Source organism: Uranotaenia lowii, chromosome 3, assembly GCF_029784155.1.
Source record: "Uranotaenia lowii strain MFRU-FL chromosome 3, ASM2978415v1, whole genome shotgun sequence".
NCBI classification, from domain to species: Eukaryota; Metazoa; Arthropoda; class Insecta; order Diptera; family Culicidae; genus Uranotaenia; species Uranotaenia lowii.
The window spans coordinates 264,767,317-264,790,669 of record NC_073693.1 but is presented as its reverse complement, the minus strand read 5'-3'; the positions used below and the strand labels follow the sequence as shown (position 1 = coordinate 264,790,669).

Sequence of the window (23,353 nt, the reverse complement as noted above, 5' to 3'; positions counted from 1 at the left end):
TTTTCTGCAGGGAATTCTAGCAGCAAATTCGACTCGATGAAGTCAACTGAGTAATAGAGCTACACCTTGACTTGTATCGTCTGACGATTTGGCCAATTGGTAAGATGTCGGAGAGGTAATCAGTAGGCACGAGTTCGATTCCTGGCCGAGGTGATTTTTTTTTCATTTATCATTTATGATCATGATTGCACTGAACGGTGAGGCGTAGATTCATCAAACAAAGCAATAACAAAATAATCTAGGTCTGTTTGTAGAATTCAAAGAATTAACACATGCTCATACATTATGTTTCTGATGTTTTGTTTGACGGATGATGCTTTGATGCTATTAGCCGTATAATGTAACAATAAAAAGAAATCAATCATGAATGGTATGTGCAAAAAAAAAATCCCCTCGAACAGGAATCGAACTCAAGTCTACTGATTACCTCCCCGACACCTTACCAATAGGCCAAATCGACAGACGAAACAAGTCAAGCTGTAGCTCTATTATTCAGTTGACTTCATCGAGTTGAATTCGCTGCTAGATTCCCCGGCAGAAAATGCTCATTATGCCTTCATTGAAAGTACTCTGTTCGCCTCTAGTGAACAAATTAAAGTAAAAACGCGTTTTAAAATTGATGAAAGTGAAAAATCAAAAATTTTATGATGTTGAAAATTGAGAAACAATGTGTAGATAATGTTGCAGTGCGTACATTTCAGATCAAGATGATTTAAAGTCATAAAAGCTTATTTGGTGGTGCTCAAAAATTATAATATTTTCGTCACTTGAGAACCTAGCTGGTTATTATTTAATATTTCTGTAAAGATGAGAAGGATATTTCTTTTTTGGTGAAAAATTAATACTATGGATAGTACGCAACAAATCCTTATGAAAATTTGTTTAAGAAAATACGTACTTATGTAGAAAAAAGGAGTGCTCATTATGCCCTGGGTGCTCGTTATGCCCTCATCTCCCCTAATGATATAACCTACAAACTTTTTATTGGTTTAATCATCCTTATCAACACTGTTGGTGTAAATTTATTTTTCGAACAATCAATAATTTATTTTTAATAAATATTTAAATTATTCAGTTACCTCCAGTTACCATTTATTTTTACGATTTCAGCTAGTAGAGTTTTTTGTAGTATTTTTTACCTCTAAATGTATACAATATCCTTATTTTCAGAAAAATATAAAAATAAGTTTCAACAGAACCAGAAATTACTGCAATTGGTGTTTCTATGCCTAATGGATTTAAGGCATTAAAAATTTATCCAAAACGAAACCTTTTTCATACGTTTTCATTAGTTTTTCATTCAAATCTAAGTTTGTTGCGAATTACCCTTTTTTCTAAATATAGTGAAAATCGCATGTTTTTAACAAATTAAAAATAACTGAAGAAACCAATAATTTTTCCGACGTTAAAACAGCACTTTCCTCGTGACAGCTATTCTTCATTTGATGATGCCAGCCACCGAAAGCGTGGTCATGAGTCATAAGTACACGGAACGTCACGCTTGCCAACACTCATTAGATTTGCTAAACCACTTACTGCGGCTGTTGCTGTGAACTACTCGAAGTCGCACTTCTACATTAATTTGTTGTTTTTGAAACGTACGCCCGGATGTTCGCACCGTTAGTTGGCTGGCTGCCTGGGTGGTGCAGGAGAGCTGCCGAAAATACAGGTTCGCTCTTATCCATGTTGAGCTTTAGCTCTTTGAAGTAATGGCTTAGCATCTCAGTTAAAGTTGTTAACTACCAGCATATCAGAAGGATTTATAAAAAACGAAAAACTTTTTGAAATGGCTGTTTGAAAGTTCTTATAAAGTTCGGCTCTGTTTTAAACGCAGACTTATTTTTAAATCGTCGAGTCACCCTTAATTAATATTTGTGAATTGTGATGTTTGCAAAATCAACAAGCAACAGTAACTATTTTGGGAATTTTTTAAGGTGCTTTAAGTGCCGTTTCCAGTATGTAATTTACAACATCCTTGCCAATGTTTTATTAATGCGTGTTTTTATTTTTGGAGTGACAGGGTGCAAAAATAACTCTGTAATGGTAACACGTTGGCATCCAAGTGGTTTTTTATTTGATTTTCAAAAGGCATTAACATAACGACTGACCGGTTGGCTGCCTTCAAGAAAACATTCTTCTGGGTTTGTTTACGTCTAGTCTAGTCCCAGACTGCAAGAATTCGCTAGAGCTTCACAGTTAGTTGATTTCCTAAATGCGATTGGCGAAAGGATTCAGTAATCGTGCAGCTACCGTTTATCTAGCTTCAAATTTGTTAGCATTTGGCTAAACCTTTCGGGGTCCGTTGATTTTTCTGAAGCCCAAGCAAAACTCACACCACGTGCTAAAACTGATTTAAATTTCTTCTTATAGTGTAGAACGATTCCATTTCGATGGCATCGACCTGAGCTCTGAGCTATCGTTGATGGTCAACTGCCCAAAAGTCGACGCGAACATTTTTTTTATGGCATGGATGAAATCTATCGTCATCTTCCGGGTTCTTTTTGAAATTTGAATTTCGAGTTGGGCGTCGATTATGTTGTTGTTGTTTACTACGCGTTTTCGAATATTCTTCCAGAGCTGCAGTGATCATAACAAATTTGAAATTCTTTTATTGCTTTGTTGATGAGCATATTTTGAATCCATTCCAAAGAGATTATTTGGATATTTCCGTATTATTTCTAGGAATTTTAGTTTTGTGATGAAATACTTTGTAAACAACCCAGAGAGAAAAACAACATCCAGTTTTCGACCGAATTTATCAACAAAGTTCAGGGGAAGAGCAAATAGAACAATGTTGTATCCGAACCCAACCATACGATATAGAACTCACTCAGCAGCGACTGACTGCAAATTCCAAATGGAAGGTCAAGATTTTATAGAACGGAGGTGAGCAGAGAGAAAAAAATCTTCAGACACTTAAGCTGGATCACCGCACCGGCAGCAGCATATCGCGCCTTCTGCCGCCAGCCAAGTCAGGTTTCTTTTCCGAAACTATAATGGAACGGCTGCTGAGGAAGGTCAAGATCGCAGCACAGCGTGGTCATCACCGGATTCTGACAAAACTGTGAAGTTGAATAACGCGGCGAAATCCCCCCCCAAATCTGGGTTAGATGGAGCATGTTTTTTTCTTATCTCTCTGCGTTGAATGAATTAGGCGTTGGACATTAGTGACAGTGTGGATTTAGCATGCATTTTTCCGGTTTGATTCGCTCTCTACACTTGTACATAAACAGCTGCTAGAATGAGCGACAAACCGTATGGAAAAACCCTCAAATCAATCAATCCGAAATATCGTAAAGTATTTTGAACGCGAAAAAACGAAACACATTTAAACTGTAGAAAGAGAAAACTTTTAGATATTAATGAAAATTTCAAAACAAAACACTGCAATTGATAACGGATTAAGTCACGAATTTATCAAGCATCAAAATTCGACAATCGAAATTGACATTCGATAATCAAAAAGTGACAATCAGAAATGTACAACCGACAATTGAATATCGGAAGTCAACAATCGATAATCGAAAATGGAAAATAGAAAATCGATAAATGTCAGTTGACAATCAATAATCGAAATAGGACAATCCACAATCGATTGTCGAAAATCGAGCAAAACGATCGACGATTAACAATTGATTATCGACAATCGTCTATCGATGATCGATAATCGACAATCGACTACTGATAGTTAACAATCGACAATAAACAATAGACAATTGCACATTGCGAATCAGCTTTTGACAATCGACTTTCGTCGAAGCCAATCGGCAATAGACAGTCATCAATCATAAAAATGACTATCGATTATTTTGATAATTGACAATTTTTCATCGACTATCGAAAATTGACAATGAATATTGATGATTAATAATTGACCATCGACAATCAACAATCGCCAATCGACAATCGACAATCGACAATCAACAGTTCTCAAATGACCATCGAAAGACGAAAATCAACAATCGAATATTACAATCGGCAAATCAAAATCCCACAAAAGTTATTCGACAATCGACAGTCCACATTGACTATCAAGAATCGATAATCAACAATCGACAGTTATCAACAAACAATCCTCAACCAACGATCGAGAAACGATGAATGACAATTGCCAATCAGCAATTCAGTAATCAAAAACGGACAATCTACGATCGACAATTGACCATCGTAAATCCCCAAGCAACCAAAAGTCCCATAAAACAGGTACAAAAACGCTTACTCAGCCCCATCATTGATATGAAATACGTTCTATGCAGCTCAAAATTTAAGTTCTTATTGATACTTTCAAGTTCCAAAACAAGTCTTAATGATCTTCTATTCAGCTTCCAACGGGTTCTAATTCAGCTTCCAAAAAATTGCAAAATGAGCAAAAAATCTCTCTCTATCTCAACTGAACCCTTGGCTTCGGTTCATATCACCTTCTCTTGATTATTTACTGTGTTCTGTACTGGTACCGCCATGATGCCACGCGCCGTATTCCAAGCTCGACAAATTGGTCAATTGCATCTTTCCTACATTTCCTGCATATATCCCATCAGAATGGTCACTCAATTACTAAATTACTTGTTGAAAAAAAACTTGTCCGGCTTGAGGATCGAACCCCGACCTTCGAGGTGAGAATGGAACACACTACCACAAGACTACGCCTAGATGTTGTTCTAACTGAAACTAAAACTCGAAATGGTGATTTGATTTAGAAAGCACATCAATGCACTTTTTGTGACTTACCAAATCCCGTTTTGAGCACTTTTGTGCCTTTTGTGTGACTTACCATAAAAAAAAGTATTGAGAATTTTTGTGCCCTTTATGTGACTTAAGTCTCGTATAACGCACGTATAGATCACTTTTGCAACTTTCAAGTTCGTTAATGAGTACATATAGTTCTCTCATGGGAATTGGTCAAAACAGTCACATACAACGTACATATTAATCACTTTTGTAACTTTCAAGTTCATTAATGAGTACATAAAGTTCACTAAAGGGAATTAGGCAGTTTATTCTCTTTGTCAGCCAAAATGTAACTTCCAATGCCTATATTCCAGTAAATATGTAACTTTTGATTGCTTGGGTCGACAATCAACAATTGAAAATAAAGAAAATAAAATCGAAAATCTACAACTATAGCGACAACCGATAAGCGACAATCGACAACTGACAATCGTTTAATACTGTCAACAGTTGACAATTGCGATCGAAAATTGACATTTAACAATCGACAGTCAAAAACGGACAATCCACCACCGACAATTGACCATCGAATGTTGACAATTAACAACAAACAACAAAAGACCATAAAAAATCTACAACCAATAGTCGACAATCGACATTCCTCAATCGACAAACAACAACCGATAAGCGACAATCGACAACGACTATCCACAATTGACAATTGACAATCCACAATCGACAATTGGCCATTAAAAATTTCATTATACATCTGAAAACAACAAAAGATAATCAAAAATCTAAAATCAACAGTCGACAAACGACATTCCTCAATCGACAATTAACAATCTATAATTGATAATCGATGAACGACTATCGGCGATTTATTATCTACAATGAGTGTTATTTAGCAAACACTAGCACACTATGTCCTCCATACAAGAGTTTAGATTAGTTAGGAAGCTTTTGGAAAGCTTTCGAAAACGCTATACATTTGTCCTACCAATAAAACGTCAAACATTTACCTGGCATCTCAAATCGACATTCAATAATTGCCCATCGAGAATCGGCAATCGACGCTCGACAAACAATAATCAACAGTCGGAAATCGACAGATGACAATCGAAAATCGACAACTGACAATGCACGCTCGGCCATATTGAACCATAAATGTTTGAAAAATAACCATAATAGAAGTTTTGTGGATCAAGTGTGGAGCAAGTTCACTGAAAACTCATAAAATGAGATTCTGAGGAGAACTTCGATAATGGTTATTTTTCAAGCATTATAAAAAAAGAAAAAAAAATGAGCAGAAATTCAGGGAAACATGATCCGAATGAACGTAGAATGACGAGAATCAATCTGAATTTAATAAATAGAGGTTTTATTGTAAAACATGGTTATCGTAATTGTAATCCTTCTAGAATTTGTCCTGATTACCTCGTCTGTTGCCATCATTTACGAATGAAGCCCCGCTGCTTTCCGGTAATTACGAAGCACCCGATCCGGGGACAGCTTCTCCCATGGTTTAGTGCCTTAATTCAATTGCAGCTTCTCGAACCAGATAGACCGCTGAACGAGAGGAAATCCTTTTCTTATCATTGCTGTAATGAAAAAAAAAAAAAAAACATAAAAATGGTTAGGTTGATCAAAAATTTAAAAAAATCCATTATAACATGGAGACTTACCTTTTGGAAAATGCCACAATCTAAGCATACTGGTCTCAAGCAAAAAAAACACCGTTTTCGTATCCCCTCCGTTGTTCAACAGAGGAACAGCAATGATCACGGATGGAATTTGGGACCACCTCCGCTATTGGAATTGGAATCATCTCTATCGGAAAATTCGCCTCCTTTCGCATCGCTTGTTTTGCTGTTGCCTGCTACTGCAGGATTCTACTGGAAGCTCCTGATCCGAATCAATGTGGAGCAGCCGGTGACCCATTGTAAATAGTGGACAATTTCCTTATTGTTCTGATAGAGAAAAAAAATGTTAGTAACATTGGGATTTGGAGGATGTCAGAAAGATAGTTTCAATGTTTACCACTTTTGTTTAATCGAGCAGATACTTACAGGTAATCAGGTAATTGGAGTGAAAAAATAACTGAAACAATCAGTCAATCCGACGCACAACAGTAAAAAACAAAAAAGTTTCTGCGCGCCCAAAGATGGCAACTGTTTTTTCTTACATACTGCGGTTGAATTTTAACCATTTTTTGTCAGAACTTCCAAAATGCTTGAAATTCAACCGTACACTATGTTTGAAAAACAACAATAATGGCAGTTATATCGAAAATCTCATAAAATGGTTCCAGAAAAGCCATTAATGGTTAAAAAAATATGAGCGTGTGGATATTGATAGTAGACAATTGACCATCGACAATCGACTATTGAAAAGAGATAACTTTTAATCGACTTTTGAAAATATAAAACCAACAAACGCCACACGCTAACTTTTGGTTACCCCTTAACGAATACTTTTGACCCGTTATTCAATAAGACTGGGAGAACTCCTTTTTTCGGATAAAGCCCCTTTACCCTTTAAGGGGTACTCAGCTTGATAACGCTTGTATCGGATGAAAATTACCCCTTATTTTAAAAGCATAGCGGACAATTACCCCTTATTTCAAACGCTTGCGGCTTTTCGAGAAATATTGCATGCAAGGAGTTCTGAATCAAAATAAAGTGAATTGGCAATTTTATAAATCATTTATTAACTAGATTCATAAATAATTGAATTGTTTATACATAATTACCGGTCCGATTTCTGTAACGTTCCGAGTTATTTTGTTCGTCATTTTCTCATCTGTTGCATTACACCTGGACCTTTTCCTTGTCGAATTGGGATGACCGAAACTGAAAATAATGTTAACTTTATATAACTTGAAAACCACTTAATATATCGTTAAAAAAACTTACGATCAAATCCGCAAAGGTCACTGAGGGAACTGCCATCTTTGCGCTACAGAGTAGATTGCGAAATAAGTATCATCCTATAACAACTTCTGGGATGATCTGTTGCGAGAAAAATTTATTGAAATAACACAATAACGAATTCATTTTATTAATAAAAACTTACCAAGATCCAGACCGCAGAAAAATTGCAACGTTACTTCGACAAGATTTTCGATAAGATATAAAATTACCCTTTTCAAACGGACTCGAACTTTTTAAAATAAGGGGTAATATTGATCCGATAAAATGACCCGTTATTTGACAGATCGTTGAGGTTCTCAATAACGGGTCAATTTTACGCCTTTAAGGGGTAGCCAAAAGTTAGCGTGCAATCAACAATCGAAAATTGACACTCGACAGTTATCAACTTACATTCAAAAGTCGACAATCAACAAACGACGATCGACAATTAACAACAGATACTCGACAAACAACATCCAGAAATTTACTGGCATTCTGTCATCGACTATAGACAATCGACAATCGACAACCGACAATCGAATATCAACAATTCACGATCGGCAATCGACACCCGGTATTCAACAAAAGGAAAATTTAAGTACTAATCGGATTTCAACTCAACTTCAATGTCTTATCAAATGGCCATTTTAATAACAATCGGACACGATTCTTGCAGTTTTCAATGCAATATCCGGCATGTATGAGCAATTTAAAATATCCCTCGTCCTAGCTTTAGTGAGCAATATTCACAACCTTCAGAAGAGTATTTTCGAGCGCTCAGATTCAATGAAATCATAATCTTTTGCTGAGCAGTTCACTCAGCTTGGAATGCACTCAAGGTAATAGAGTAACTTGCATTCATTGATGCATTCTAGTAGGATTATGACGGAGTATCTTCTCCACCATTATTACCGAAAGGGTCACTCGAGGGGGTGTGTCGACTCGCTTTGCTATCTGGCGGTCTAGTAGTAGTTTGCAAAACGTGACCAAAATTTCTACGGTATTAAAATTTAAACAGCTTTTATCGGCGGCAAACAGGGATGGGAACTTTACAAATGCTCTAAGTGACTTGTGAATTGATAGCTCTTTATCATACATATGTAGATATTCACAAAGTCGCAGCTTGAGATCGATCGGGGCGGTCTGGCCGGTCCCGGTTAAGTTTATGGTCAATATTAGCGCAAATGCGTCCGGAATAAATAACGGCAGCTCAGTTTGGCGCGAGACGCAAATTTCCTTGTCCAAACTGTCCCGTGTCCGGCTGATGGTTTGTTGTTTGTTTTGTTTATCATCGATTGGCACTGGCACAAAGTTCATCGCTATAAATGATAATGATGATTCGAATTTGTCAATTGAATTTGGGGGTGTTGGTCCAGTTTATTAGAGGCTGAATTGTTACCTTTTTCCGATTAAATAAACAACAACTGTTCCCTTTAGAAAGTTTGGTGTTTTTTTTTCTGAAAATACTCCTTCGAAATTCTTAAAAAAAAATGAATCTTTAATTTCCATTTACGTACATTTTAAGCCAAATCGTGAATGGGTCTTAAAAATAAAAAGTTTCAATGAAACACAAAACAATGCATTCAAATTGTTTGGTTTACGAAGTTGACCATGAAGCATAACGATTCTATTCATTGAATCAGAAGAGAAAAAGCATTAGAAAAATGAAACTCAATGCGACGATTCAAGAAATTCAGGTCGTTAAGTTTGTAAACTTTAAATTAACAAATTACCTTTTTTCAATCATGAACAAGTCTAGTGCGGAAATCGTGTTGTATTACTAGTGAACAGGTTGGACCCGTTCCTCATATTTTGGTTTTTTATTCCTAACTAGGGTTTCAACCGAACAGTTCATCGATCCCATTCAGCAGATCAAACTTGTCAATCCAAAAATAAAAAAAATAAAATTACTACACCACATATCCGTCCCGTATGTTTACAAAAATATTCCAATATGTAGATTAGGCCTGGGAAGCAAATATATCAGCGTTGACACTTGAAGGCCTTTCAGTTCAGAATCTGCTTTCGAACGTCCAACTCGCTCGATGCCCAAACATAAGGTTGACAGTTTTTTTTTTTCAATTGGGATTTTGATTTGTTTTAGAATACCTACCATGCCTGAAGTCGTTCACGAGATACATTTTCCGGCATGGTTTCGTGGTGTTCATGTGTACCCACCGCCTTATAATCGACCATTGAGGTCGAATTGAACCATGTGGCTTAGCACGCAAGTTCCTTCTTTCTGAATGAGCGCCAAAATTTAACCGAAAATCAAACATAACATAATCCAAGCTGGTTGTGGGGCGGGACAAGTTTGCATGGAAACTTGTTTCATGGATGTTTTGACGAAAGAGAAACATTGATAATTTTTAAGAGTTTGATTATTTGTGTACCTCACCTACCAATATTTTTTATTTAACGCTGGGTGAAACAAACTTACAGCACCTTGTTTTAGCTAATTAAAATATGAATGAAATTTTCTTCTACAAATTTTTGAACGGATAACTCAAATATACTTTTTTCGATGAACCAATCGGAGTTTTGGTTCAAAATATGAAAGGTGTGTGAAAAAAGCACCTCTGATGTATTTTGAAAATATCCAGATTTTTTTTTTTATAAATTTAGGTACTATGCATAAGTGAATAATAATGCTTCTACGAATCATTTGAATAGGTGAGGGTCCGGCAATTGAACTGCTACATTACTTCAACAGTAATTATTTCGTTGCACGCGAAACAGTATTGAACGACCCCTCGTCGCGTTGTTTACATTAAGTCTTAGCTATCATTGGATGTCTTTTGTAATCAGGTGTTATCCGGAAAAATGGATCTCGAACAGAAACGTAGCGCTGTGGTTGCCTTGTTCCTAGCTGGCAAACGGCAGAAGGACATAGTTCGTGAGCTGTCCGATATAAGTGTGTGCAGAAGTTTTGTATACCGTACAGTTAAAAGATACCTGGAGACCGGAAGTGCCAAAAAACGGTATGGTGGGGGACGCCGACCTACTGTGGTGACACCTACCATGCTGGCGAAGATCGTCAAGAAGCGTCTTAAGAGAAATCCTCGTCGTAATGCCCCCAAAATGCCAGAGGATCTCAACATATCGGATCGAAGTCTCCGTCGGATCGTGAAAGATAAACTTCAGACCAAGCCCTACAAGATCCAAAAGGTTCAAGACCTTACGGTGAAGCAGAAACAAGAACGGGTGAAAAGAGCGAAGGCGCTGCTGAAAAGGGCCGCGAAAGGAAGGTTGAAGAATATCGTGTTTACCGACGAGAAACTCTTCACCGTACAGCAGATCTTGAATAAGCAGAACGACAGAGTTTGATTGTCAGACAGATCACGACACCCGGCGACAGAAACCAGCATCGGTGATGGTTTGGGCCGGAATCACTCGTGATGGCCGGACTCCGCTGGTTTTTGTCCCTGAAGGTGTGAAGATCAACAAAAATTCATATCGGAATCTAGTTCTACAGAATGTCGTAGAACCGTGGGCACGTCGACATTTTGGTTCCAGGGATTGAGTTTTCCAACAGGACTCGGCGCCGGCTCACAAATCGAAAGAACCCAACTTTGGATTGCGCAACATTTTCCAGGGTTCATTTCGAGCTCCGAGTGGCCGGCGAGTTCGCCAGACCTGAACCCTATGGACTTCGCTGTATGGAGAATGTCGAACGCCGAAGTCTGCTCTAAGAAACATGAAGGTGTGGAGGTCCTGAAGCGACATCTCGTGGCAGCCTGGGATAAAATACCACAAGATCACCTGCGGGTTTCATATAGAGCGTCTGTGACGAGTGGTTAAACTTAAGGGCGAACAAGTCGAACTTTACCAGTGAATAAATAACTTAGATTCTGTTCAGGTTTGCCCTTTGTTTCCCAAATTTTTAAAAAAATTCGTCCAGACCAGGCCGAGTGGATACGTGTGGATGCGCAAGGTTAAAGATAATCGTTCTTTCTTGCAACTTTTTTGATGACATCTGGCTAAAATTCGACATTCATCCAATTCGATATCAAATAAGCAATTTCTAAATAGCTTGGCACCTATTTTGACATGTTTTGTTCCAGATTTCACTGGAACCCAATCTCTTTGGTGTTTAACGTCCTAGAAGTGACAAGTCATCTGATGTCCTTTCAGCAGCAAACATGAGAGGCATTACGATGGAAGAAATAGAAGTAGAATAAATTATCGCTTTTGTATTTCTATTAAAAACTCTACAGAATTTCCGTCCGAAAGGTCAATATGCAGTATTCTGCCGTTGGTAGATTACTTACCAGCCTGGAGTGCAGTAAAAATTTGTCTTAGCTTTTAAACTGTGGATAATGCTTTCAAACTTTGGATAGAAATGCACCTCCTTATGAATATATTATGTAAGCCTTCGTTTCAATCACGTGCATCACCAGTACAACATCGGTGCATATAAATTCATTGATAACATTGAAAAGGGAAGTGCAACAGTATATTGATTTATTTTCAAAATTTCGGAATTACGAATCGTAATAAACGTTTCGTTAAAAATGTCAGTCTTCAAATCTTTTTTTTAAATTGAATTCGTCTTGATAAATCTTCGTACCTGAAAATGATCACATTTTTAAAGGTGATGGGAAGTACTAGAGAAACATTTGATATCAAAGAAAGAAAGAACATAAGCCGTAAATATCATAAATTTTTCGAATAAAACACAGCGCGCACCCAAATTTGTATGAGGGAATTGAAAACCTGTGAAATGTTATGTGCTGCAGGCTAAAATTGTACAAGGTCCCATTTTAAAATTTGGGCCAGATCGGACAACTGGAAGGGGTCGCTCAACTATTTAGCCTGAAGTTTTTATGGGATTTTGAGACATATTGTTCGGGAGAAACATGAAACACCAGTTTTTCATCAATAACTTTGGTTCCCTCCGGCAGATTTCTTTTGAAAATGGTTTTTCTTAAAGCCTAAATTTTGAAAAATATTTCATCCGTGGACTGAAATTCGATAAGAGACAAGAAAAAAAAGTTATTAGGCTTCAAAAATTAACCAACTATTTTAAGGGTGGTATTCTTCACTGTTATAAGTCGGGGCGGTTGATCATATTGACGCCTCACATAAAAATCAATTCGGCTCCGGATCCGGTTGATTCCACGCTTAGAAGTTTAATTTTATGAGAAGAAAATTTCACTTGAAGTTCGTTTTCCAAAAAGGCAGCTTAACACGTTCGTCACCATGGGACCCATATTCGGGAGAGGGGTGTATTTCCCGGGAGGCCCCGTCACATCGAAAACATGTGACGCTCTCTTACTCTTTTTAACCACTCAGTTTAGCTACACCCCAGTAAACATGAATCGGCAGAGAGGTAACTCTAATCGCCAGAGGGATCGTAACGATCTCTCTGGCGATTTTGCATCATCACATCGGCAGAGAGGAACACACCATACGCGTGCCTTGAGTGAGTGCCACGAAATAACCTAAGACACGCCCTTCAGAGAAACACGCGAAAACAATCCGAATCGTATGCGAGAATGGTTAGCATTGGCAAATGAATTACGAGTCTTTCCAAATTTCAATACCAGTAAATTAATTTATGATTTTTTATTAAGGAGAATAGACATTGATATTAAAATGGAAAAGGAATTGCCGAGCCTTCAATGGGAAATTATTTTTGAAAATTGCAATCAAAACTACCTTAGCTCAGGTCAGAAGTCATCCTTTTTTATCCTGCTGAGAGATTTGATTCCAACAAATGAAAAAATGTTCAGGCACAATGTTAGGGGGCTAAATTCTTCGAAATGCGATCTTTGTAACTTAAAAGACAGTTCTCTGCATCGAATGTGAAAGATCTAAAATTATTTAATCCTGGTTAAATAACGAATTAAAAACGAAATTCAAGTTAGATATAACCGATGCAGAAGATTTATTCCAATATACAAATAATAAGAAAAATTATAAGTTTAAGGCAGGATTGTGGTTGACTCTAGAATGCATAACATACATAATAGAAATGAGAAAAGATATAAACATAAATGGAATTAAAGAAAGAGTACGATCCCTAAGATGGAACAATAAATTTATTTTCCAGAAACATTTTCAGAACTATGTAAATATGATTTGATTAAGGTGTATTAGTTGATAAGAGTGCAATAAGATTTAAGGAAAAAGTGCTAGTTTTAAGTTTGTTATGTAAATATAAAAAAAAAATGATTTTTGAGAGGACGCGCTTACTGGGTACTGGGACGTTGCAAAGCTGGGAGCTCTCCTTCTTTACTTTCTCGTTCCGAAAATTTCTTTGGGTCCGGCCAGTAAAACTACCAAAATGAGCGTGGCGACGAACATGTTAAATTGTACCAGTACAGCAATGAGGGAAACTATCGAACATTAACACGTTCGTCGCCACGCTCATTTTGGTAGCTTTGCAACGCTCTAAGCTTTGCAACGTGTGGCTGAACTGGGCGGCTGAAATGAGTAAGAGAGCGTCACACATTTTTGATGTGACGGGCCTCCCCAGGAAATACACCCGTCACCCTAATAAGGGTCCCATGCAAGGTTGCCGAAAAAAATCTGTGTTTTTGAAAAAATCAATTCTCAAATTCTGTGATTTTTGCTCAAAATTCTGTGATTTTTAGTTAAGCTTTATCTGTACTGCTATACAACACAAAATGTAAAGAAAGAAAATCGGGGAATCTACTTGCAGTTCTACTTATTGTGGGCACATGTCTGTGGGTACGCTTGTTTTGAAAGAATAAATGAACTCAACAATGTTACTCCTAAAGCAATTCAAACTAATGCAAGTTATTCTTGTTATCAAATTGAAAGATTATGTGTTAAAAATGATTTGAAGTTTGCTTTAAGGGGGGGTAGGGTCTAACGGGTAAAAAAAAACACCATTTTCACGATTTTTTTCTAGAGCTATCGTTCAAACAAATGTATTCAAATTTTTTGCATTATACAAAGCATTGTTAAAAGAACATTTAGTAATTCTTTCGTAGAAAAACATTGAAAAATGAACCGCCGGTGACGGAGCACTTTCGAGGATGCCTTTAAAAAGGCGAGGATTTGCGGTGGACACTGTATCTCAGCACAGAATCATCTGAAGTCAAAAAATCAGAACAAAATATTTTTAATAGATGTTTTTCTGAATCCCAACGTTTTTATTTAACTTAAAAAAATTTATGAAATTTTTGTGGCTGTTTGAAGTAAAAACTACGATTTTTCACGAAAAAATCCGCCATTTTTTATCTGTAAAATCTCCCCAAAGTAAAAAAAACAAAAAAAGAAAAACGTTGGGGTCTGGTATTTTATATGTAGAAACTATGTTCCAAATTTGAAAAGAATCGGATAAGTAGTTTTCAAATGACGATGTCCACGGACTTCAAAAATGTGCTTTCGAGAAAAACGCGTTTGAAGTTTCAGATCTTGCTTCTTTGCAGTATTAGATAGGAGGAGATAAAGGCCTATAACTTCTACAGTTTTGCTTCAATTGACTTGAAAATTTGACACAACATTCTTGAAATGTTTTACAATAAGAAAATAAAATAATCGATTTTTTGAAAGTGTTAGACCCTATCCCCCCCCCCCCTTAATCTACCTGACATTTTATTTGAGTACCTGGCAGTAAAAACATGAAATAGGTTCTCAAAATTCTGTGAAACCTGTGATTTTTCACAAAATTCTGTTCTCTGTGTCACAGATTATGTGACGAAAAAAATTCCAAAAATTCGCTCATATAGAACGCGATGTAGAACGTTTATTTTTTAACATCGCATAATACCTCAAAATCATCTGGAGTACATTTGAAGGCACAACAACTAAAATTCTTAAAAACAGTAGGGAGCAATAAAATCAGTCCACGAGATATCAGAGAGTACTTCATTGCCAGTGTCCAGAAACTTCATCTAATGTCGTCGCCACGCGGAATGCCAAAGGTGATGATTAAGCCGCTGTAATCTTAGTATGGAAATTTGAAAATTCGAAATTCTTATATCTCCCATAACTTTTTATGCTTGTTTTACTGTCGAAAATAGCAATATCAATTTTGGAAGCGATTTATTCAGCCTTATAAAGTGCAACTAGTTTTAATTTTGTATGGAAATTGGTAAGGGAAACAGAAATTTTCATTTAAAAATAACCAGAGATGAACAGAAAGTTAAAAAATTATTAAATGGATTCTTAACATTCCTTGGTTTTTGCAGTACATTTCATTTGAACAAACTACAAACCTAACTTGAAATTCAGAAAAGTTATTCGATGTTAACGTACGATGAAAATAAAATAAACGCAGACACTGCTTCGCATAACCAATGATTTCGTTGAATGACATAACCTTGGCAAAATAATCCATGAAATTATTGAAAGCTCAAACTAGCTAAAAGTGTCATTTTTATTATTTTTTTAATGGAATCAATTTTTTCATTTTGGATTGGATAATTTTTCATTAAATACATAGCTTCTTCTTATGTTAGCAAAAAAAAAATCTTTAGAATAGGAAATCCCAAACTTCGTTTAAAGCTTATTGGAATTTTCTGGATGATTATTTACATGAATTTCTTCTTCCGTGCAAATTTCTAAACAAAATGGAAACGCGTTGCGCAAAGTCAGAAATCAACCAACTCATCTCAAATTTTACACTGATGGAAGACAACAATTTAGCTGTTGAATAGGGGTATGTCTTTTGGCATTGAAAAGCAATCAATTCAACTGACAGCACTGCTAGCTAGGTATTGCATGACTACTTTGCAAGCAATACCTCGCCAAGCAACGGCAGTGATGTCAGGTGAATTGATAGTTTTTCAATGCTGAAGACATATCCCTATTTAAGGGCAAATAACTTTACTTCCTATTAAGATACGAAGTTACGGTCTTCGACAAAGTTGTACAGTGAAAAAAAATTATTGTTCGGGCACGGCCGATGGGGGGGTTCGGATTTCGAGGAATTTCTTTCCGTCTCCAGTCGACGGCATCCACCAACACAGGAACTCCAGGTGAGTCGCACAATTGATGGCACAGCAGCTGATCGCCCCTTCGGGGGGAAGATTTCGTTTGCACTTGGGGGTGTACGTTGATGTGTTGAAAACACTTCGCAATTCGATTGCGGTTCTACTACTATCACTTGATTTCGGATGCACTTATTGAAAGTCGCTTTATTGGACTAATTACTAATTTATTAGCGAAGTGAAAAATCCGTGTGTAGTATTCAACGTTACAATCTATTCTATTCTAAAAATGGCTTACTTTCTATTCTATGAGCGGTTTCATACTCTCTCGAAGAAAGCTTTTATGTTAAGAGAGAGTTATGCTTATCCTAGGGTACATATACAAATAGTGGTGTTTTCGAGCAAATTAATTACAGTGTCAAGTGAACATAAATTAGACACATATTAAAAACTAAGAGTATGGATGGTATTTCCTGACCGGTACAGTACCGATCATTCCGGCCACCTTGAAACTGCTGTTTCAACGCATTTCGGACCACTTGATTACGGCCTCCTCAGTCGGTTGGACCATGCGACACCGTTGGATCAGGGGACATAGTTGGACCAAGGTACCCGGCTGAACCAGGAGACACGGTTGGACCAAGAAACGCAGCTGACACGTCGCACATCGAGGACTCTGCTTCGGCACTGGTGCAGAATCTGTGAACATAAAAAAAAAGACCCGGTAGACCGAACGGCGTAGGGTAAGGTTATAGGAACGCTAATCACCTGTTAGCGCCCCATTAGCGCGTTGAGCAACGTTCGGCGTGCTCTACCGATCTTTGTAGATTCTGCTACCATGTGGATGTATGTGGGCGATCTCGATCGGCTATAATGCTGGTGAACGAAGGAATTGCGACGATGTACGACAGTGGACGGTCTGGAATCGATAAAAGACCCGGTAGATCGAACGATTTGGATTAAGGTAATAGGAACGCTAATCACCTGTTAGCGCTCCTTTAGCGCGTTGAGCAACGTTCGGCGTGCTCTACCGGTCTTTGAAGATTCTGCGTTGTGGCTTGGTACATGGTGACGGAATATTAATGGAGTAATGATTGAGATAGGATCTGAAATCAACGAAGACCAGGTAGATCGAACGAGAAAAAGTGAAATATTGGAACGCTAATCACCTATTAGCGCTCACAATGCGCGTTGAGCTACATTCGGTGTGCTCTACCGGTCTTTGAAGATCAATCTTGTTGAAAAAATGGCAGGCTTAACAGGGCATCTAGGGATCTGTAAACAGCAAAGATCCGGTAGATCGAACGGTAAAGTAGATATATTGGAACGCTAATCACCTTTTAGCGCTTGGAATGCGCATCGAGACACATTCGGCGTGCTCTGCCGGTCTTTGGAGATTGATCTCGTTGAAACGAACAATGGCTAGGCTCTACAGGACACATACGGATCTGGAAGCAGCAAAGACCCGGTAGATCGAACGGTTTAAAGAATAAATTTGGAACGCTAATCACCTGATAGCGCTCCATTAGCGCGTTGAGCACGTTCGGCGTGCTCTACCGGTCTTTGTAGTTTCTGCTAATCTTCGGTGGTTGTCGGGTCAACGTCTTGGATGCTGGCGGTGGGTAAGATGGCTATCCGGTTCACCGCTCTGACGACGTCATCACGCTTGGCTGTCTTCAGTCCCACAACACGAACAACTCCATCTCGGCCGGGATGAAGTTTTGTGATGCGACCTAGTGGCCACAAGGCTGGTGGTAAGTTGTCTTCCTTGATTACCACGATTTTTCCAACCTCCACCGGAACCGCCGATTTGCTCCCCTTCCTAGCGCGAGTTTGTAGTTGGGCGAGATATTCGGGATACCAACGAGCCCAGATACCCTGCATCCGTTTTGTGGTGAGCTTCCAATGGTCGAGATGGTTGTCGGGCTTTGCAGTAACATCCACATCGTCAACGGCTTGCAAGTTGGTGCCCACAAGGAAGTGTCCTGGAGTTAACACCTCGAGATCATCGGTTTCCGTCGGGATCGGGGTGATTGGACGTGAATTAAGGCACATCTCCACTTCAGCGAGCAGTGTGGTCATGTCCTCGTAGCTCATGTTCGTGTGTCCTATCTCACGTAGAATATGGTGTTTGGCAGACTTCACTGCAGCTTCCCATAATCCACCGAAATGCGGAGCTCGCGGGGGAATGAATTTCCACTGGATTCTTTCCGTTGCACACCAGTTGAATATCTGCTCCCTGTCTTCGCTGTTTTTCTTCAGCATGTCGTACAATCGGTGAAGAGCGTTCGATGCACCTTTGAAAGCTGTTCCGTTGTCCGAATGAATTTCCCTCGGGCGACTGCGACGGGCAACGAAGCGACGAAGTGCTGATAGAAAGGCGGGCGTTGACAGATCCGACACCAACTCAATGTGAACGGCCTTCGTAACGAAACATACGAAAATGGCACCATATGCCTTTGTTGGACCATGACGACGAATCGGTGACTTGATAAAAATGGGCCCGAAATAGTCGACTCCACACACAGCGAATGGACGATCTTGGATCACACGGGATTTTGGTAGATCTGCGGAGCTTTGCTCAACGAGGGTCGGCTTCTGCCGAAAGCATTTCATACAGCCATGGTACGTTTGGCGAGCTAAATTTCTTCCTCCATGAATCCAGTATCTTTGGCGAATAGTGGCAATCATCAGCTGCGGTCCAGCATGCAAAAGCGTTCGATGGTAATGCTCCGTAATAAGCCTTGCCAGTGGATGCTTAGCCGAGAGAACTGCTGGATGTTTGACACTCTGCGCAACGTCTGCATTCCTTAGGCGACCACCAACGCGAATAATACCATCATCACAGAGGAAAGGACGTAGGTATCGTAACTGCGACGACAGCGGATTTCTTGTACGTTTGGGGTTTTGGAACTCGGAGAGCTCTTCCGCGTATAGCTGTGACTGGGCTAATCGGAGCAGCGCACGATCTGCCTCGGCTAAATCTTCAGCTGAAAGGTAGACGATCGCTAACTCATTGGGTGTAGGGAACGGCGTAACTAGTTGATTTTTCCTCCTTATAGCTGCAGCTTGGAGTGCCTTGATGTATTTGATACAAGCGGCTGTTACCCGGTTGAGTCGCTTGAACGTTGAATACCGAGTGAACAGCTGGTCTGCAAAATCCTCTTTTTCGGAAACGGTGGCAGCTAAACTGACAGAAGGACTTTCTTCAGCGACCTCTGGTGAATCATTCTCCGGCAAAACACATCGTGGCCAATATTCCGATGACGACGACAGCCAATCTGGACCGTTCCACCATCGAGCTTGGTTGAGAAGATCGGAGGGCTGTAGTCCACGAGAAAGTTCGTCGGCTGGATTCTGCACTCCCGGGACGTGTCTCCAATTGAAACCTTCAGTGCCAGTCTGGATAGCAGTAACGCGATTGGCAACAAAGGTTCTCCATCGATGCGGTGGCGACCTCAACCATTGGAGGACTGTGGTTGAGTCAGACCAGAAATAAACGTGTTCTGATGACCCAATCGCGCCTTGTACCTTCCGGAACAGCTTTGTGGATAGAACAGCTGCGCATAGCTCCAAACGTGCAATCGAATGTTTCTTGGCCAAAGGAGCAACCTTGGATTTGGAGGTCAACAACCGCACTCTGATTTCGCCAGCAAACTCGGAACGAACGAAGCAACAAGATCCATATGCAGCTTCAGATGCGTCACAGAAGAAATGGAGCTGGATCGAACAATCTGCATATCCGTTGACAAACCGAGGAATTCGAATATCGGCTAAAATGTAGAGCGTTGCATGGAACTGCTTCCACTCCTCCTGCAGCTTCGAAGGCAGAGGCCGATCCCAATCGTACGGTTCGTCCTTTTCTGATCTAAGTCGCCACAACTGTTGCATGAACAGCTTGGCCAGTGTTATAGCTGGCCCGACGAGGCCCAGCGGATCGAAAATCCTCGCTATGTAGGAGATTACTTTCCTCTTGGTCAGCACCGACGCAGGAAGTGGAAGGTTGATGTTGAACCGCAGCATATCAGTTCGAGTATCCCAAACTAGGCCGAGAGTCGATACCGATTGATCTTCGTTCAAGTCATGCAGTGGATCGATGGCAAGGTCTGCAGATGGAACGTCTACAAGAGCCGATCGGTTGTTAGAAGCCCACTTTCTCAGCTGAAATCCGGCAGACTGACACATCGCGGACATCTGGCGGCGTTTTTGTATAGCGGACTCTAGATCGTTGGCACCGGATAGTAAATCATCCATGTAGTAGTCATCGATGGCTTCGGCTGCGACTGGGAACCTATCTCCTTCATCAATGGCTAGCTGCTTCAAAACACGAGTTGCCAGGTACGGAGCTGAAGCGGTTCCGTAAGTAACGGTGCGGAGTTCGTAAGTATCCAACGGTTCAGAAGGGTTCTCCCTCCAAAGGATTCGATGAAAGGGCTGATCATCGGGATGTAAATTAACTTGACGGTACATTTTTTCAATGTCCGCCACAAGAGCGATGGCCTTTGTACGGAATCGAAGGGTGATGGACAGCAGATCCTGTTGGACGACCGGACCGACGAGCAGCATATCGTTCAGCGAATACCCGGATGTGGTCTTGCAAGAAGCGTCGAATACCACGCGTATCTTGGTGGTTGTGCTGGCTTCCTTGAAGACCGGGTGATGTGGCAGATAGCAGTGTGGTTTGTTATCGACGACAGGATCTATCTTAAACATGTGTTCAAGTTGTGCGTATTCTTCGATGAATTTGTGGTAGGCCATTTTGGTGGAGTCATCTCGCTGTAGGCGGCGTTCTAAGCTGTAGAACCGGCGAATTGCAATCATGCGAGAGTCTCCAAGGGTGATCTGGGAATCATCAGTCCGGGGCAGCCGTACGACGTACCTTCCTTCGTGATTTCGAGTGGTGGTGCTTGCAAAAATCTCTTCGCACTTCCGTTCTTCTGCTGAGAGGTTTTGGCCTTCATCGACGGTGTCCAGCTCCCAGAAACGTTCCAGGGTAGAGTCCAAGTTCTGGTCAACGGCGGAGATGTAGCACGCTCGTGGTGCGGTGGTGGAGCCGGTCGTTACTTTGCCGGAAACTGTCCAGCCAAAGTGTGTGTCCACCAAGAACGGGAAGCCGTTGCCAAGAGATTGGCGCACGCCGGTGTGGAGCTCGTGATAGCACTCTCCACCGATGATTATATCGATCGTAGCTGGCACATTGAAATGGACATCCGCCAAAGGCACTTCAGGAATGTTCCACGCAGATGTGTCGATAGGTATTGTGGGCAGATTTGATGTCGGCTTCCTCATAACTAGAAAATCGAGTGTGGTGGAGAAGTCACTGTTCCTGGAAACAATTTTGGCCGTTAGCTGGTGCTTGATGCGCTTGACGGACTCTCCTATTCCTGCAACTGAGATGTCCACGGGGCTTTGTCTAGTGGCGAGCTCGTTCGCCAGCTTCTTCGTAATAAAGTTAGACATCGCTGCAGAATCCAGAAGAGCGCGTGCTGGAATTTGCCTTCCATACCGATCGACCACTAGAAGCGCAACGGTTTCCAGTAGAACCGTCGAGTTGGAATGCACAGATAAGTTGATTGCTGGCGGGCTGAGTGAACCACTGGTGCCTTGAATCGCCGACGTGGGTTGCGGGGCTGGTTGATCGTGCAACATAGTGTGGTGCTTAGCATGGCAGTTTCTACAAACAAACTTCGACTTGCACGCTCGTGCCTGGTGATTTGAACGGAAGCAGTTTCGGCAAAGACTGTGCCTCGTAACTAGTTCTCGCCGTTGGGAGATCGACAGCTTCTTGAATGCTGGACACTGGTGCAAAGGGTGCGTTTTGGAACAACAGTGACACTGTTGTGTGCTGGATTGTGACTCGGATGTTGCTGCGTTGACGACGGATTTGATCGCTGACGGCTTCTTCGGTGTTTGTCCGGCCACCCTGGAAACAGTCAACACTGTTGAACGGTGCTGCAGATCACTGGCAACGGATTTCAGCATTCGAACATGTTGGATCAAAAAATCGATTAGCTCGTCGTACTTTACTTCGTCCTTTTGACGAGTATCTTGCTCCCAAGCGCGGATCGTTGCTGCATCCAATTTATTCGAAAGAATGAAAATAAGTGGAGTGTCCCAGTGCTCTACTGGCTCGCCCAATTTTCCCAATGCCTTGACATGTCGCTGAAAGTCATCAACCAGAGTGTTGAGGTCCTGTGATGACTCACGCTTTATTGATGGGAGATTGTACAGGCCTCGAAACAATTCCTTCCTGAGAAACCGTTTATTATCGTACCGCTTCTTCAGTGCATCCCATGTCGACGAATAGTTGTCCGCTTGGATGTCCACAGACTCGAACGGCTTCTTAGCTTCTTCCTCCAGTGACTGTAGAAGATATTGCAGCTTGTTCACGATCGGGATATCTTCGTTGCAGTGGATCATTGAGATAAAGTTGTCACGAAACGAGATCCAACGCGACTCATCTCCGCTGAACTTCGGCAGATCGATTTTCGGCAAACGATGGTGGAAACTAGCAGACATGTTGTGTGAAGACGATGCGTGCATAATCGTCGAACTCAACGGATGCTCCCTACTTTCCAGTTTGGACAGTAAAAAACCTTTCGCCCTGCAGAATCGATCCTCAAAATCCGCCCGAAACTCTAGATGACCTTCAAACCTCTCTTCGTGATCGCCCAGCTCAATATCATTCTGCACGTTCAGGAACAGCTCGTTGCACTTGTTTAGCGCCTCCAAACGCACCGCAACCTGGCAACAATCCCGTTCATAGGTGTACTCCGCAATGAACTTCTCCACCACATCTCGCTCGGCACACGCTCGTCGTCGCGTCAGAAGGTCCGCTGCTAATTTCTTCTCCGCCTTGCTAGCCAT

The 23,353-nt window shown here is 40.5% G+C and overlaps 1 protein-coding gene and 1 long non-coding RNA gene across 2 annotated transcripts; both read right to left on the bottom strand.

Annotated features, from left to right (window-relative positions):
• Positions 1–7,134: 7,134 nt before the first annotated feature.
• On the bottom strand, positions 7,135–7,798 carry LOC129750535 (uncharacterized). Its single transcript, XR_008738402.1, has 3 exons — positions 7,744–7,798; positions 7,584–7,679; positions 7,135–7,520 (listed from the first exon to the last, which is right to left on the bottom strand). It is a non-coding gene; the product is annotated as an uncharacterized LOC129750535 (long non-coding RNA).
• A 10,263-nt stretch (positions 7,799–18,061) lies between these two features.
• On the bottom strand, positions 18,062–23,353 carry LOC129753374 (uncharacterized). The gene has a single exon (XM_055749193.1). It carries the CDS (start codon positions 23,351–23,353, stop codon positions 18,062–18,064), a length of 5,292 nt encoding a protein of 1,763 aa, XP_055605168.1.

What these genes read in the sequence shown, in the direction of transcription:
- LOC129753374 (XM_055749193.1), bottom strand. Translation starts at nt 23,353, where the DNA reads ATGGCTAGCAAGGCGGAGAAGAAATTAGCAGCGGACCTTCTGACGCGA.